General features: G+C 41.4%; 1 protein-coding gene across 8 annotated transcripts in view; it reads right to left on the bottom strand.

The window, feature by feature from the left end:
• Window positions 1–18,369, bottom strand: part of plekhm3 (pleckstrin homology domain containing, family M, member 3) — a 117,641-nt gene that overhangs the window by 95,488 nt on the left and 3,784 nt on the right. For 4 of the 8 annotated variants that reach the window (XM_043693283.1, XM_043693288.1, XM_043693291.1 and 1 more), the window contains exon 2: window positions 4,113–5,532. In XM_043693283.1, the coding sequence (XP_043549218.1) occupies window positions 4,113–4,695 (583 nt within the window). In that variant the 5' untranslated portion in view covers window positions 4,696–5,532. Of the gene's footprint in view, window positions 1–4,112; window positions 5,533–12,547; window positions 12,655–14,707; window positions 14,829–18,369 lie in introns of those variants that run through there. The other 4 variants (XM_043693286.1, XM_043693284.1, XM_043693285.1 and 1 more) reach the window with 4 other exon arrangements.

Genomic DNA, 18,369 nt, shown 5'->3' with positions numbered 1-18,369 from the left:
TGGAGGGATGTGGGCCGGATGCTGGCAGGTGGGACTAGATTGGGTTGGGATATCTGGTTGGCATGGACGGGTTGGACCAAAGGGTCTATTTCCATGCTGTACATCTCTATAACTCTATGATTCTATTAGGGTTCAGCCAAGTAAACAACACCACTTCAAGAAAGATTATCCTCAGATCAATGCCTGCTATATCCAGAAAGGAACCATGAGTTCCTCAACTCCCTCGATTGGACAACACCGTCCAAGCTTAAAAATGTGTTGCTGGAAAAGTGCAGCAGGTCAGGCAGCATCAAAGGAACAAGAGAATCGACATTTCGGGCATAAGCCCTTCTTCAGGCCTGAGTAATGTCAAGAGTAGGAACATCTGCACAACACCATACATAACTCTACAGTCACTGTGCAAGGACAATAAATCAGGTGGATGCTGATTGGGCTGAGGCTTATTTGCTAGAAATACAGCCAATTACCCCAATCAACTGGAGAGGCCTCATGAACTACAAGCAAGTTGTTAGCAAAAAAGGATTCTTGATGCTTTGAGCTGACGGGTCTCAGTCAAAGGTTCAACATTGGCCAAGACTACTTGCTGTCACAGAGTTTCAACCAAAAGTTCAACCAGAGTTTCAACTCCTTAAAGAGAAAGGCAGAGATCCTTGATCACTACCGAACCGAGCAAGCAGTTGGAAAGGAGGTTGGAGTAACACCTCAAACTCTATGCAAATGAGAACATTCTTAGTGCTGTTTCAGACTTTCCTAGCCTGAGGGCAGCTGGACAATGAACCCACTGCATTAAAACTCAAACACTGCCATTTCCCTACATGCTAGGGAGAGAGGGCATCCATGTGAAGTTATCAAAGTAGAAACCAACATTATTGAAGCATCTCTACAAACTCGACTCTGTTGCAAGGAAATTTAAAGCCCCAAGATGTGCGTGATGCAAATAAAGTTGCCTTGCTCAGACACAAAGGGGACCATATTGATTGCAGTAATTGCCAAGGCATCTCCTTATTAAGGACCATAGGGAAGTTTTCTTTTTATGTTGGGTCTAACCATTGGCAACATACACCTTATTTATTTATTTTTTAAAAACTACTACTCATATGTGAAGTTGTGCATTTACTGCATCTTTCTGTCCAGTACAAGGCAGCCTTGATGAAATGTATTACGTGCTACAGAACTGTATTTTTGTGTGTTTTGCACACAATTGTTTCAATGTAGTATTGCTCCACTTACAACTTTTCATTTGTGCATAGATCATGGATTTCAATTTGAGAAATTTTAAATGACCTTAAATCTCCTTTCTCTTTTAAATCAAAAGAAGCCTTTTTACTGAGAATGAATTGGTGAACTGTGTGAGATCTCCAAGTTTGACCATGCGACTGCACAGCATGGTTGAGGCAGCTTAACGATACACTACACCTTCCCTAAGGGCATTAAGACATTCGAGGAAACTTGGAATTCTGCGCTATATTAAGTGTATGTTTCCTGGTTACTCTCACATCTAAAGAGGGCAATGTATCTTGGAATCAGGTCATCATTGCTTAACGTCATGAGTCACAACTGGCAAGTTGTTAAATAAATTACGGAGGGGAGTGTAATAATTGGTCTGTTCTTTCACGATTTCTTTTACTGTCAAATGGTAAAACCCTTTTGTTTATGTTTTAGCTAATTCACAACAGATGATCCTCATACATCTGTTTCTGCTGGACCAAACTAGACAGTGTCTTTGTGATTCAAGAGAACAGTTGACCTACAACTACCTCAACTGCCTTTTCTGTACAAGGAAGAAAATGGGAACCCTGGAGAAATCATTTCACCAGAGATTCACCTAAAGGACTTATTGGAGTCTTTGATTTTAAGCAGTCAATCCAGAATCTCTCTCTTTTGGTTTGTGCTGACCTATTTTCACTTTTGCACATAGTTTTACCTGCAAATAAATCTGGAGTAGTAGTTTAGTCTTGAAAATAAACCCTGAAACCTTTGTGACTTCAGAACTAACAGACGAAACAACTGCCATTAGTTTTTCATTTTGGAAGTTATATAAGAATTACCATGAGCATTGACCATTCTACACTGCTTTCACAGACTCCATCAAGGCCTTCGAGATCATCAGTAAAGGTGGATGCTTCAAATTTCTGTTGAAATTACACAGCTTTTCTGGACGCCATTTTATTCTACCATAAGACTATTCACAGCTTTGCCTTTCTCAATGTTGCAATGTCAGAATCTTTCAAGATCAGCAAAGTAAAAGCAGAGCCAAATCCTGGCATCAACTCAATTGAAGTTTTTAAAAATCAAGATTGATTTTGAGAAAAGGGAAAAAATTGCATTTGTACAGTGCCTTTCATGATCTCAGGATGTTCCAAAGGGTTCTAAAGCGAATTAAGTACTTTTGAGATAATGTAGGAAGCACAGCAACCAATGCAACTGAATGAGGTCCCATAAACAGAAATGGCCAGATGATCCCATTTTGACTGAAGGATAAATACCCTTCAGGGGCAGTGGAGAGGACCCTTTTACACCTCTTCGAAATAGTGCAGTTGTAAAATTCTTTTACAACTGCAGAGCCAGATGCGGCCTCAATACTGTATCGCAACAAAAAGTCAATTCCTTGAACAGTGCAGTACTCTCCAGTATTGCTCTAGAGCATCAGACTGTCAAAGCCTTAGGAGACTTGAAGCTATAACCTCCTGACTCTGGGATGGGAGTCCTATTGCTGAGCCACAGCTGGCACCTAAGGGAAACAGTATTTGACTTGGTTCTGCAGACAGCAAAGGGGTTCACCTGTTATATTTCTAATTTCCCAAACCTCATCATTTTAATATTTCACTTTTATCTAAAATCAATGATCCACTTGTCCTTCTGGGATTCAATATCAAACTCCTATGATATCCAATACTACCTTCTTTTGGAACGTTTTCGCTAGTTCTAAACAATTCCTTCTATTATTATTCTATACCATGATAAAATAGTTCATTCCCTTTTCTCTTGAAGGTACCAGTCCAAGTTGGACCCACAGATGCCAGGTAGCTTGATATAGTTTGCCTAATGTATTCATCATGATGTCATAACAATGATCACTGAGCTATCAATCAAAGGCAGAATCCTAGGAAGATTCCCCTCTCCCTTTCCCAGTTTCACAAAGATTAGCCTTTGATGTCATTTGATATTCAGGGTCACAACCAAAATGTGAAACCATACCTTAGATGTAAGGCACCAACAGAAAGCAGACTGAAGATGTAAAAAAAAAAGGCACAGAATTAACAAACAATAATAAAAATCTGCAAAGCTGTTATCAAAGGGTGAGCCTGTGTACTTTTAGATCAGTGTCAAGGTTCTGTTTGGTAACGTAAATTTTCTTAACTTGGCGGACAAGGGAGAACAGCCGATGGGATTCGTGCCATTAAACTCTGATTTAACGTGGGCCTATACAAGAACAGGAAGTCATTCAATTCATTGGGCCACTTCCACCAGTCAACTAGTACTTGGCTTATCTGTATCATAACTCCATTTCCCCACATTAGTTCAGCAACCCCTAACAACCAATCCAACAAAAATCTACGAACCTCAGTTTTGAGATATTCAATAATACCTGTAATGCCACCACAGATTTTTAGGGAAGTCACAGATTTCCACTAGTCTTTAGGGAAGGAAGTGCTCCTGACATTACCTGGAATAGTCCAGCTATAATTTTACCACTATTCTGGACTCCTGTACCAGAGTAAACACTTTCTCTCGACCCTATTAAGGAATTTGATCATCCCAATGAGCTCTCTCCTTAATCTTCAATGTTAAACAGAATAGAAATCTGGTATACGCAACTGTTCTTCATAATTTAATCTTTTTGACCCTGATATCATTCTGATGAATCTGCACTGTACCCTTCGAACGATAATACAATATTCCTAACTTGCAAAGCTCAAAACAGAACGCAGTACTCCAGAAGCAATCTGATCAGAGCATTTAAATAAATTTAACATAAATCTCCAACCCTTTGAATTCTAATCCACTTGAAATAAAAGTCAACAATCCAGTAGATATCATAGTTACAATATGACTATCATTTATGGATATAACAGGAAGGGGAGAGTTGCTGCATGATGGGTTGTACTTACTGTCTTGGCTTTGACTGGCCACAGCAAAGTTCCCGCCTTTGCTAAGTGTGGATGGGAAAGAGATGCGGGAGGGAGGAATGTCCGAATCCAATGGGCAGTGGGTTTGCATGGGCCCAGACTGTGATCTGCAGTGAGATAGAACAATGTCAGATTGCGATTGGAAGGCCGGTGACCAGCTGGGTGACCATTCTTCTGCTGGATTGCCAATTCTGGAGTGAAGTGCTCCATAACTATTTGAGATGGAGCTGTTTGTGTCTGCACCATCTGACCACTGCTGTGTTGGCCCATTAGCCACTCCAACTGGTTTGCTGGTGGGGGAACTTCTTCTGACTTCTATTTGCTCTGCGTACGCTGATTTGCTCATTTTCTGCGATGCAATTCTGGTGTCATCTGTTTTGTGTGACCTCTCACCCTTCACCTTGAGGACATCATGCCCAATTATCACCGGGACCTCCTGGATCCCAAACACCTCCTGTTTTGGGAGATCATTATGCCCTACCTGGTCATCAATGCCACTGAAGAGGAAGAACTCTTCAGTAGCTTCCAAAGCAGGGCTGATATCATCTGCTTCCAGTGCCTCCATCAGCTGCAGTCTTCAGCTCTGGACTGAGCCACAAACAATTAGGCGATCAGTCCAAAATATTTTGATCAAAAAGGGAGCAAATCCAACTCAAGAGTTCAGCAACCCTATTCTCTTCAAAAGGTTCCTTGAATGTCAATAAGTCATAGTCTTCCAACTCATCACCAAACTCTTACAAGAGGACAGTTTCATTACTTACGGATTACACACTTAACCCGTGCATCTGACAGCATACTGTAGAACAAGCAGGGCATGTCACTTTGGCAGCTAAACCCACTTGAAGGTAGATTAGGAGTAGTTCCTTTATTCAGTCTGGAAGAGCTATAAATGGACAAAATGCAAGGGAATACAGAAAGATGCTGAGCAAAGAAACTGAAAATATCTAAAATTACAGCACTAAAATGAAAATATTGTCATCAGCAAATAAAAGAACTCCTGCTGCTCTTCAGCTGGAGGCCTCTTAGGTGCTATCAAAGCAAAGGCACGTTGATGGGCCAGTATGGTCAGAGAGTCAATGTTGAATTCTTCTATCTTTTCAATGCAGCAATCCTGTCATCTATCATTGTGCGACAATAGTGTGGAGTGATTGAAGTACATAGAGGTGCTTTTAGATCACAAATCCATCTTGACAAAGTAATGTGCCTGTATCGTAGAACAAACACCTGTCCCGGGAAAGCGAGTGCAGACTGTCAGTTTACAATCAATTAGAACGTTTCTGGGCTGTAGCGTGGGTCGTTTCTCAAAACGTTTAGTACGGATGTTTTTCTCAAAGGCATGCCATACCCATTGTTCAATTGTTGCCCACGTCGCGAGTTGGTTACAGGCATTTCAGGTCAACCCCTGAGGGGAGAAGGAAAAACAGATGACTTGCATTCTGTCTTTGCCATCGCAAAAGATACAGCAGACATTAATTTCAAGACATGCAGGGTAGAGGGTCAACATCAACATTAAAAACATTATTTCTCACACGTCTAATACACAAATAAAGAAGAATTCGAGTCGTTTAAACATAGATTAGATAACTAGAAGAGGTCGGCTGGAATCTAATCAAGGTGGTTTAGGTGATTTACATATATTAATTACATGGATGGCTAGTTTGGACTGCAGAACCAGGGCAGGGCAGATGGAAAAGGGGAACAGGATATGGGGACCAAAACTGCACACAATACCCTAGGTGTGGTCTCATCAAGGCCTTACACATTTGCAGCAAAACATACCTGCTCCTGTACTCAAATCCACTCACTACAATGACCATTATATCATCTACCTGCTGTACCTGCACGCTTACTATCAGCAACTGGTGTACAAAGATACCCAGGTCTTGTTGCACCTCTCCCTTTCTCAAATATTCCCATTCAGATAATAATCTGCCTTCCTGCTTTTGCTACCAATGTGGATAACCTCAGATTTATCCATATTATACTTCATCTGCCATGCATCTACCAAGGATGTAAAAACATCCATTTTACATTGGCAGGACTCCCTTACTCCGGTTCCCATGTCCCAGACATTATGAGGACATATTTATTAGCTGGACATTATCACAGCACTGTTTGCAGGACCTCATTCTCCATAACAGGGCTAGGCCTGTGTTTTCATTCTCACATGCTTCCATGCTGCATAGTAACATCTCTAAACCGTTTGATTAGATTAATATATGTAAATCACCTAAACCACCTTGATTAGATTCCAGCCTACCTCTTCTAGTTATCTAAACTCAGCTGGCATTTTTCCCGACTTTGCAACGTTGACTTCAATGACTGGAAAGGTGCTTCCAATGTCCTTCACTCAGACTATTCACAAACTTGGTATGATATCTAACACCAAGATGAGCTTCCAACCATGTATCCACATCATCAGGTCCATTTCTACTTCAGTAATATCACCCTATACTGCCCTGCCTTAGTTCATCTGCTGCTGAAAGCTTGATCCGGGCCTTACTAACCTCTAGCCTTGATTATTCCAGTGCATTCCTAGCTGGCCCCTCACTGTCTACCTCTCTGTAAACATGAGATCACCCAAAGCTGCCTGCATCCTAATTCTTATTAGATTGCTCACCAAACACAACTTGCTTGCTGATCGAAAATGGCTCCTGATTAAACAATGTTTAAATTTTTAAAATGCTCATCCTTGATCCTCTTTATTTCCATAATGTCATCCAGTGCCATTCCTAGTGCCCCCAACCCCATCCAAGATCTCTAATTCTCCACTTGAACTCGCCAAACTTTCATCACTTAATCATTGCTCCATCTTCCAGTCTGTCTATTTGGTGCAGCTGCTAGTTGCCTGCCAGGTATTTCCATATATGGCTTGCATCCAAATTAAGTTTACACTCCTGCAAAGCCTTAGGATACTGTATCGGGTTAAAGATACCAGCTAAATACACTGCTGGTCTTGATAATACTCTTCTCACCCTAAGAAACAATGTCAAAGTCAATGAGGATTTTTGGAGTTTGGCGGAACTGTACATAGGAAGTGCAACTCCTGAACCATACAACATTAACACATCTTTCTCAGATCGATAGTGGAGTTTGGATCATTTATTAAAATTAAAGACAAGACAGATAACATGCAACATGCTGCTATTTGATCCATGACGCAGAGATAACAGGAATTTGAGACAGAGATAGAGGAATGAGAAATAAAAACATTTAAGGGAAAAGGAAGGAAGGGAATTGTAATTCATTGAATGATGCAGATGAAGCACTATCTATGTTGATTCCTCAATCAAGCTGTCTAATTACTTACACTCAACCAGAGTTTCCTCATGTTTCAACTAGGAGAAAGTGAGGACTGCAGATGCTGGAGTACCAGAGTTGAAAAATGTGGTGATGGAAAAACACAACAGGCCAGGCAGCATCCGAGGAGCAGGAGAATCGACGTTTCCTGAAGAAGGGCTTATGCCCGAAATGTCGATTCTCCTGCTCCACGGATGCTGCCTGGCCTGCTGTGTTTTTCCAGCACCACGTCTTTCCTCATGTTTCCACAGTTTGAATCTCTATTTGCTAACCAAGTCAGACTAAATGTTGCCCATTTATCTTAGGAGGATCTTTTCAACAACTTCCAAGCCGAAGTCACGCAGTCCAATCCAGCAATCCACAATGACAGCAGATTGGATCCCCTACCATTGCTGTATTCCATAGATGTAAAGCCCTTAAGCCACGTTGACGACTACTGGAAGGAGGTCAGTACATAAAACAAAGTGGGCTGGGAAGATAGGGTGCCAGGCGGGTAAGGGGATAGTGTCACATAAATCCTCGAGTGAGGTATCAGAGGAGACACTGTCAGGGCAGGGGAGAGGCATCATGTCTGCTGAGTGATAAGGAAAGTCAGGACCAGAAGGACCATGGGGAGTGAGGAGTTCATCAGTTGTCATTGGTTTAGAAGGGGATTTGAGCTGCACAACAATTCAGGAGTGAGCTTTCATTTTGCTAACAATTCCATGTCATGGTACATTACTTCATTGAATTTCTTTTGAAACTCCAAATAATGTACTACCCTCATCAACACTCTCCATTGCTTAATCAACCTAGACAAAACAGTTTCACTTTTAACCAACCCATGCAAACTTCCATATATTGCCTGTAGTGATGTTAATTTGCATATAGACTGCACATTATTGGTAACATGATTTGCTATGGCAGATGAATTCCTGGTGTTTACACCCGTAGGTAGTTCTTCTATAGTGCGATAGTTGCATACTCGTGAAACCCTGCATTATAGAAAAATCCTACTTTAGAAACAGCGCTTAAAGTGTTGGCGATGTAATCGCATTGCAGCCAACACATGTTTTAAAAGTTCACGCTGTAGAAACAGTGTCCTCAATTCATCATTCACATTTCAGCGAATTCACGTTAACGAAACACACGTTATAGCAGAACAACCTGTTATGTTCGAAGGGCCTGTTTCCACACTGTAAGTAATCTAATCTAATCTAAAAACCTGTTATGTTTTTTTTAAACTAGCAAGAGAGGAACCGACTAGGGAAGAGGCTATCCTAGATTTAGTTTTGTACGAGGAAGGGTTATTAATAATTTCATTTAGAGATCCTTTACGAAAAAGTGGCTATAACATGATAGAATTCCTCATTGCGATTGAAAGTATAGTAAGAAAATCTGAAAGGCGTGTCCTAAATCTAAACAAAGGAAACTACAAAAGTATGAGGGATGAGTTGGCTGCTGCAGACCGCATAGCATCATTAAAAGGCATAACAGTGATACAGAAATGATTAATACTTAAGGAATGAATGCATGTATTGCAACAGTTATTAATTCCTTTCAGGTGGAAGAACAGCAAAAGTGGCTCAACCATGGCCAACAAAAGAACATAAGAATAGTATTAAATTCAAAGAGGCATCATATAAAGTTGCTAGAGAAAATAGCAAGCCTGATGATCAGGATCAGTTTATAATTCAGCAAAGGAAGAACAAGAGGCTACATAACAGGGGAAAAATAGAGTAGGAAACTAAATTTGCAAGGAACATAAAAGCAGACTGTAAGAGCTTCTGTAAGAATATAAAAAGAAAAAAAAACTACAGACAAATAAAGGGCCTTTGCAGTCTGAGGCAAGAAAATTGATCATGGAGAACAAGGAAATGGCAGAGCAATTAAACAACTACTTTAGTTCGGTCTTCACATAAGAATTCACAAAGAACACCTAAGAGATACTAGGGAAGCAAAAATTAAAGATGAGTATTAGTTATCAAAAATAGTGCTGGAAAAGTTAATTGGATCGAAAGCTGAGAAATTCCCAGACCTGAAACTATATCGCAGTGTACATTCATGGAAAAAGTGGATGCATTGGCTATCATCTGCCAAAATTCTGGAATAGTCCTGGCAGGAAAGAGGGTGACAAATATTACCCCCATTTAATATAAGAGGGAAGGAGAAAAATCAGGAAATACAGACTGGTTGGCCTAACATTAGTCATTGGGGAACATTTAGAAAATGCGAATGGGATTATACAGAGTCAGTTTAAACTTAAAGGGAAATTGTGTTTGACAAATGTACTGCAGTTTTTATTTTGAGGACATGACCAGTAGAATACATGAATCATGAATGTGGTGTAATTGGATTTTCAGAAAGCTTTTGATAAAGTCCCATATAAGAGATTAGTCTGCAAAACCAAAACATAAGAAATTGGTGGTAATGTACTGGCATGGATTGAGAATTGGTTAGCAGACAGAAAACGTAAATAGGAATAAATGAGCTGTTTTAGAGTGGAAGATGGTAGACAAGGGAATCAAATTAATATTTCCAAATTTGCCTGTGGATACAAAACTATGTGGGATTGCGAGTGGTGAAAAGGTGGTAAAGAGGCTTCAGGGTGACTTAGATAAGTTGAGAGTGGGCAAATGAATGGCAGATGAAATATAATATAGATAAGGTGTGAAGTTGTCCAATCTGAGAAAAAAAATTAGTGTATTATTTAATATCACCCATCTTAACAGACCAGGACATATAAATAGAAAGCGGGACAGTACAGCATTCCTTCAACTTAGGCTCACTGATGATCTTACCTAGCACGGTGACGAAATGCCCGAGAACAAACCTAGCAGCTCAGCAAGCAAACCTACAACATGCATTCCATATATTCTGAATTTTCAATCTTGAGTACTGCTAACTTTTGGTGTACCTTCTTACCTATTCAACACTGGTAATGTTTCCTTTGATGTGACAGCAAAAGAAAAACAGAGACAAAATACTTATTTAGTACCTCACACACGATTCTCTTATTTTAAAGGTCCTCGCCTCCTTTTTCCTTTGACTACCTTTGAACAATTTATGTTTATAAAAGGAATTTTGGTTTTCTTTTATTTAGACACAGTTAATCTATTCTTATACTCTCTTTTTGACTTTTGGATTACCATTGATAAATCTCCTCTGTCCCTCCTGTATTCAGCTTGGTAGCATGAAACACTATCTTTGTTAGATGCATCATTTTTGTGTCTCATTCTAACCTCTACATCTTCAGTAGACCAGAGACGGTAGCTTTGAACGCCCTTCTCAGAGGAATTAGTCTATTCTGAAACATTTCCACTCTGAGGGTACGCCCTTTGTCCGATTACTATTTTGCCAATCAAGTTTTGATTTGGATCCAAATTCTTTTACAACTCAATGAAGTGAGCCTCCTTTTGCTAAGTTCTTTCATGGTTGATTGTTCCTTTGTCTTTCCGATAACTGTTCCATACCTGATATTATGATCACTTCTCCTCAAATGATTTCACACTAAAATACGCTTTATTTCATTCTCCAGAACTACTTTCAGCATGACTTCCTTCCTCAAAACACACTGAAAAGTTCTCTTGTATACATTTCAGAAATTCCTTCCCCTCTCTGCCCTTCACACTGTTACTATCTGAGTCCATATTAGGATGACTATCACTTTTGTGTGGCATTTGAAAATTTCCATAATCTGAAAATTTACTCCATCTCATTATTTGGTGGCCAATTAAATGTAAGCAATAGCTCTTCTATTGTTCCTTAATTCCAACTAAATGGCTACAATATTGGACCTCTCAATTATGAGAAAGTTTGAGCTATTATGACGGACAAACGATAGGGCAGCTCAGCTATTGGTTAAGGATTGAATACTGGACAAGTCACAAGGGATACCCTCTGCTCTTTTTCTTAGAATGGCATGGAGTTTATAAGCAGTTGAGTGAGTGAAGAATTCCTAGCCTTTTCCCCATAATTCTTGAATGCCTTACTGATTAAAAATCTGTCCATCTCAGCCTTGAGTATACTGAACAAGGTAGCCTCCGCAGCTCTCTGCTGTGAAGAATTCCACAGATTCATTACCCGATGACAGAAGAGATTCTTCCTCACCTTTCCCTCTGCCCTACCCAAAGATTACACCCTCTTGTCATACATTCTCCCACAATGGCAAAAAACCTCTCCACATCCATCCTGTCAAGCGCAATAAGAATCTCCTATGTTTCAGTAAGGTCATTTTGCATTCTTCTCAATTCCAGTGAGTACAAGCCCAACCTACTCAATCTCTCCTCATAAGAAATATCCTCTGTACCTGGGATCAATCTCATGAACCTGCTCCGGACTGCCTCCGAAGCCAGTAAATCTTTCACAAGAAAATTATTCACAGTATTCTAGGGGTGGTGAGACTAGTGCCTTGTATAGTTTCACATCTTTTTTTAAAACTTTATTTCCTTTCAAATAAAGGCCAACATTCCCTTTGCCTTCCCTATGACACGCAAGCTAGCTTTTTATGGCTCATGCACATGGACCCCCTAATCTGTTTTTGTGCCAATGCTTTCTGCACTCTTTCTCTATTTAAATAATATTCAGCTCCTATGTTCTGCCTGCCAAAAGAGCATTACTTCACGTATTTTCCCCATGTTGTAGTCCACTGCCCACATTTTTGGCCACTCATCTAACCTATCTATATCCCTCTGTAGACTTATTGCGTCCTCTTTGAGGCCCAGTCAAATCCAAAAGACGGCAGCTCCAAACAGGGCAGCACTGTCCTGGAATGACACCAGGATGGTGTGCTCTAATTTCTGGAGTACAACTTTAACCCACAACTTTCTGGCTCAAGAGGTGAAAGTGTGGCCCACTGCACTGTAGCTGACAACTCAAAACAATAATATCGTAATTGTCAACAGTATAAAAACTCAGACTCTAAAAGCAATCTCAGTTGGTGTAGTTGAAACAATTTCTGATTGTCTGCCAGTCTGCTTGCAGTGTCTCCTGTTCCAGCTTTAATTACTTCTTTGCCTATTGTGCTCTATTCATTGTTAATTTTGTACATTGCATCACCAATATTTTAATTCGCTCCCTTATTCTTGCAACCCCCACACTGTCGTTAAAGCATCCACTAAGCTTCTCCACTCAGTTACCTTTCAGTTGTGACAGGCAGTGGCACTTCAAGCACTACGGGTTCTCTTCCCACGTCCCAGCCCAGTCCTGTTCAGCTGTCGCGCAGGACACACAGTCATCAGCACTGCTGAGGAGGGAGAAACAAAAACAATGCATCCTCTGGGCCCTGAAGAGGTGACCTCATTGATTTAGAGTGCAGCAGAGAACGAGCTCTCACATGCAGATTCAGAAGCAAGTTGCAGTAAAAAAGGCTGGCACTCATAATCCTGGAGCATCAATATTTAATGGAGCATTACGTAATGAAAAGCCAATCAAGTGCTGCAACTCTGCATAAAGAGCAGGAACAACAGTAAGGCCCATTTTCAGGAGGTCTCCTACTTCATCTCTAATACATTTCCCAAGGATAAACTGCAACGCAGACCTTTTTACTGACGGTCTGCTAAAAGGTGCAAACATGGATTCAGAGCTTTTGGCATTTACAGGTCCAGGGGAAACACAAGATCCTGCTCTTTATGCACCTTAGCCACATCAACTGTCTATAAGCCCACAATATTTTCAAGCAATGTGACAAGGACATGATCCTTCTTTGGCACCATCCTTCTGCATCACTGCCCATTGGGGTCGTTTCACTTGGTTCCATTTCCACCTGTCCAATGGTCGCCAAAGAACCTCTTGGAAAGTCTGCTCTTCCCACCCCTGTCCAATTCAACAATCTATCTTCAGTACTCTCCTCTGGTGATTCACGTGTTGCCCCTTGGGAATAGCATCTGCAGGATATGCTTAGCTATTACTTGCAAAGCTGAGGATACCCAGCTGTATCTTGGTCAAAGGTTGCTTTTTGGTGGTGGTGGTTGGGGGGGAGGATTCCCAAGCCACCATTAACACAGCAATGTTTGCTGAGAAGTTAGCGTGTCCAGAGCATAGTGGGGGCACGATGCCCATTTTCACCTACTTATGGTGCCCATTATCAGCTTTTCTTTCTCAGAGTACAGATGTTGGGAGGTCATATTGTGGCTGTACAGGACATTGGTTAGGCCACCGTTGGAATATTGTGTGCAATTCTAGTCTCTTTCCTATCAGAAAGATGTTGCGAAACTTGGAAGGGTTCAGAAAATATTTACAAGGATGTTGCCAGGGTTTGACCCAAAGGGAGAGGTTGAATAGGCTGCTGCTATTTTCCCTGGAGCGTCGGAGACTGAGGGGTGGTCTTATAGAGGTTTATAAAATCATGAGGGGCATGGATAGGGGAAATAGACAAAGTCTTTTCCCTGGGGAGGGGGAGTCCAGAACTAGAGGGCATAGGTTTAGGATGAGAGGGGAAAGATATAAAAGAGATCTAAGTGGCAACGTTTTCACTCAGAGGGTGGTATGTGCATGGAATGAGCTGCCAGAGAATGGTGGAGGCTGGTACAATTGCAACATTTAAAAGGCATCTGGATGAGTATTAATAGCCTGATAGGTATATGAATAGGAAACATTTGGAGGGATACGGGCCAAGTGCTGGCAGGTAGGACTAGATTGGGTTGGGATATCTGGTTGGCATGGATGAGTTGGACCGTAGGGTCTGTTTCCATGCTATACATTACTATGATTCTATGAGTATACTATTACTCGCCCCTTGGTCTCCCTAACTGAAAAGGGCTCCATCTCTTCTCACTCGTCACCGCCCCCGCCACCACCACTAAAACGCCTACAGCTTTAGCATAAATAACCCACTTTCCTAGCTACCATCAGTTCTGAGGAAGGGTCACTGGACTCGAAACATTCTCTGCTTTCTCTCCACAGATTCTGCCAGCAGTTTCTCCAGCAATTTCTGCTTTTGTTCTGGTGTCCTTTCATTGCACTGTTTAGGGATCAAAAGGATAAAGGAGCAATTGCCCAGATCCCACAATAGCCCATCAAGGGAGCGTTTGGCATCCGTCCAGTTGAGTTCTTTCCCCTACCCAAATGTCAATGTCCTCCACATGGCACTAACATGGAAGAGGACCTTCTGTAGCCCTCCACCCCAATTGACAACCCTCTTCCCAGCTCCTGTGGGGCATTAACAGCCTGATTTCCTGGCAAACATTTCAACTTAAGCCAACATGTTGTGACAGAAAAAGAAGAAATAAATGATGAGGTTCTGCTATTGAATTCTGCAAGACCTCTGCAGTTTCTCCTCACAGATGCATCTGCCCTACCTCCTTGTGGAGAGGAGCGTCTTTGTCGATGACATATCCACTCCCTCGCTGCTGATTCAAACCACGGCCTGAACCATGATCGCTCGCATGAAGCGAACTGATATGCTGTCCACCATATCCTCTCAATCTCAAACGTTGCCTAATTTCACTTCCTCCTTTTGCCCTGAGCTCCACCAATCTGCCTCACTTCCTCAATAACTCTCTAACTTCCTCATTAGCTCTCCAACTTCCTTCAGCCCTGCAAGTTCCTCGCTGGTACATTCTATTCCTGACTCCAGCATCCCACCTCTACTACAGAAATCCCAGGTCCATCACTCCAGCATTTAACAGCATTTTAAGAGCAGATTAACCAGCTCTCTTCCACATTAATTTATCACCGGCAGTCATAGTTCAAGGAAATCAATCAAACCAGGCCACAAACTTTTAAAACAGCAACACCAGCTCTTCATCTTTCCCATTAATTACAGACCATGAGGGTTCATTGAACGAATGGTATCCTGTACAGAGATGGAAAGCAATTCAGTTCACAACCTCCACAATAAAACAGTTAACTACCTCACCTTCGGTGAGAAAATAAGAATGGAGATTAATAGTTTTTAAAAATTCATTCACAGGATGAGGGCATCACTGGCTAGATCAGTGTTTATTGTCCATCTCTAATTGTCCAGAGAGCAGGTAAGAGGCAAATAAATTGCTCTAAGTGTGGAGTCACATGCAGACCAGATCAGGTAACGACAATAGTTCCTTCTGAAAGGACATTTAGAACAATCGACACTGGTTTTAGAATCATCATTAGACTCATAATTCTAGATTCTTATTGAATTCAAATTTCACTATTTACCATGGTGGTATTTGAACACAGGTGCCCAGAACATTTTCTGGGCTTCTGGTTTAATAATCTAGCGATAACACCACGAGGCCATCACCTCCCTTAGTAACTGTGAGAATGACCTGCTCCGTCTCTCACATTCCTCCTCACCCCGATTATCATCCAGCAACACCTCATCTATAAATCGAGAAAAGGCCATTAGGTCCTAACAAGGTTGTTGTTGTTGTTGCATCAAGCTGTCCACTGCTCAACTAACCGTCTGACTATAGGGCACGGTCAGCAAAGCTGAGAAAACCGGAGGTCGGAGAAGGGAGACTGTAGAACTATCTAGAGAGACTCAGATTCTGGGTAAAACCTGACTGGATCGCTCCTAGTACAGTATTCACGAATTCATCATCTCTCCAAAACTCTAACAGATTCATTAAATAATATCACCTGACAAAATAACAACCAGCTAGACTGGGTACTTTGGGAGAAACTGCTCCCGTTTGTAAATGGGTTTAAAGTGACTTAAAGGAACTGGGGTAATACAAGAAAAGCCTTTCCACTCTATGGTTAGTTAGAGGATGAGATGCACTGCTTGGAAGTATGGTGGAGGCAGGTTCAATTGAGATATTCAAGAGGGCATTGGACGATTACATAGATAAAAATGTGTAAAGGGTTAAGGTTAGGGCAAAAAAACAAGAGTCTGACATGAGGTAACAGTGCTCATGTGAAGAGCCACTTAAGGAACAACGGGCCAAATGACCTCCTTCTGCACCATAAGACGGTGATAAGCTCCAGAGTTAAAAATCACACAACACCAGGTTATAGTCCAACAAGTTTATTTGGAAGTACAAGTCTTTTGGAGCCTGATGAAGGAGCAGCGCTCCGAAAGCTTGTACTTCCAAATAAACCTGTTACGACTATAACTTGGCGTTGAGAGAGTTTTAACTTTGTCCACCCTACTCCAACACTGGCTCCTCCACATCATAAGCTCCAGAGTCTAGGGGATATCACATATCTTACACGCTCACTATAATACAGAGGGAGTGCTGAATTGTCAGAGCTGCCGTCATTTAATGGAGTGCCTCTCAAATATGAATGCAAGGAACCATGGCACTATTTTGTACAAATCCTGCTTGTCAATTATTTTTCATCAAATCAACATAGAGGCGGCAGTTGCAATCTCACTGTTCTGTTAATCAAGAACCCTTGCAAGTGCTTTGGAGACATGGGTACAAATCCCAACATAGCAGGTGGTAAAATTTAAAATGTAATAAATAATTACAAGCCGGGCTAAGTACAACCATGAATTTGTTGCAAAAGACCATCAGGCACAATAATGTCTTTTAGGGAAGGACATCTGTCAAGCTTACGTGGCCTGGCCTACATACTGCTCCAGAGCCACAGCAATGTGGTTGACTCCTAACTGTCCTCTGGGCAATAAATTCCAGCCTAGCCTGAAACTCCCTCATCCTATGATTGGATTAAAAAAGAATTGCAAGATACTGATTAACAAGGTACAGTTTATATTTATAAGAAGCTTGCTGCTGCATTCCCCATCTGGCAATGACTACACTCCAAAGACACTGTTACACTAAAGGATAGGACTCAAGAGGATGTTTGCAGGAAGGAGACTTGTTCCTGACAAGGTGGGGGGTGGAGGGGGTCAGGGATCCAGGGATACAGTCTCAACATAAGAACTAGGCCACACAGGAGTGAGATTAGGAGGAATTTCCTCAATTACAGGATGGCAAATCATTGGAATCTCTACCCTAAAAAGCTGTGGAAGCTCAGTCACTCATTTAGCTCAAGACAGAGATCGATAAGAGTTCGAAAATATTAAAAGATATCAAGGGAAACTGATGTTGAAGTAGGAATTCTGATGTGATCTAATTTGAGAGACAGAGCAGGTCCAATGGTCTGAGGGGTATACTCCTGCTCCTATGCTCTTTGTCTGTCAAATGCTTGGAAATTGCTGAAGTCATCAAAGCCCTACCTAAATGTAAATCCTTCTTCCATTTTAGGGGTAGAAGGGATTCTCAAGTATTTGTGCAGCCAGCTATGAAAAACAATTCAATCAGACACACAATGGTGTTAAATTTCTGCATTTTGCTAAAAAAAAACAAGGATTTGAGACAGCATGTTTAAGAGAGCAGTGCAACAGAATACAAAACTATGATATGCCATAGAGTGGAAATTTAAAATATTTCCAACATTTCTGGTTTTTACCCCAATGCAAGAGAATGGTAGCAGTGAGTAACTGGTTTCAAACTGTCTTGCAGAAATTTGTTTTATGACAAATGCAATATTGTAAACATATTAGCAAGTTATCATAGTCTACACAGAAAGTAGAATAATTCAGATTATATGTGCAAATAAAACTACAAGACTTTACAATTTAAAGTAAATGCGCTAAAATTTTCATCTAGGATGGAAAATTGGTCCATTAGGCACAAATAGTCCATCCCCTCATGTGAAGGGGAGGTTCAATATGCTGTTCACACATGGTCGGCATCATAGACAAGCCAAGACTTCAACTGAGCTGGGATGGACAGTTTACACAAAGGGTGGGGAGCATCAATTGTGGCAAATGTAATTTCTATATCCCACCCTCTCCCAGCTTTGCAGCAACAACAACCTGCTCACTCAAAGGATGGGGAATACAAGAGACATGGGGGCGTGTGGGGGAAATGGCAGGCAGATAGGGATGTGGGGGAAAGAGGAGGAGGAGTGGTGGAACCAGTTGGTGCTAAGAGCCAGGGGTTGGGGAGTGGGGAGATGCAGGGGAGAGCAGTGGGGTGGTGGAACTGGTGGGTGCCAACAGACATGGGTGGGGAAAATGCAGGGG

Source organism: Chiloscyllium plagiosum, chromosome 7 (assembly GCF_004010195.1).
Source record: "Chiloscyllium plagiosum isolate BGI_BamShark_2017 chromosome 7, ASM401019v2, whole genome shotgun sequence".
NCBI lineage: Eukaryota > Metazoa > Chordata > Chondrichthyes > Orectolobiformes > Hemiscylliidae > Chiloscyllium > Chiloscyllium plagiosum.
This window is presented reverse-complemented; position numbering and strand designations above follow the sequence as displayed.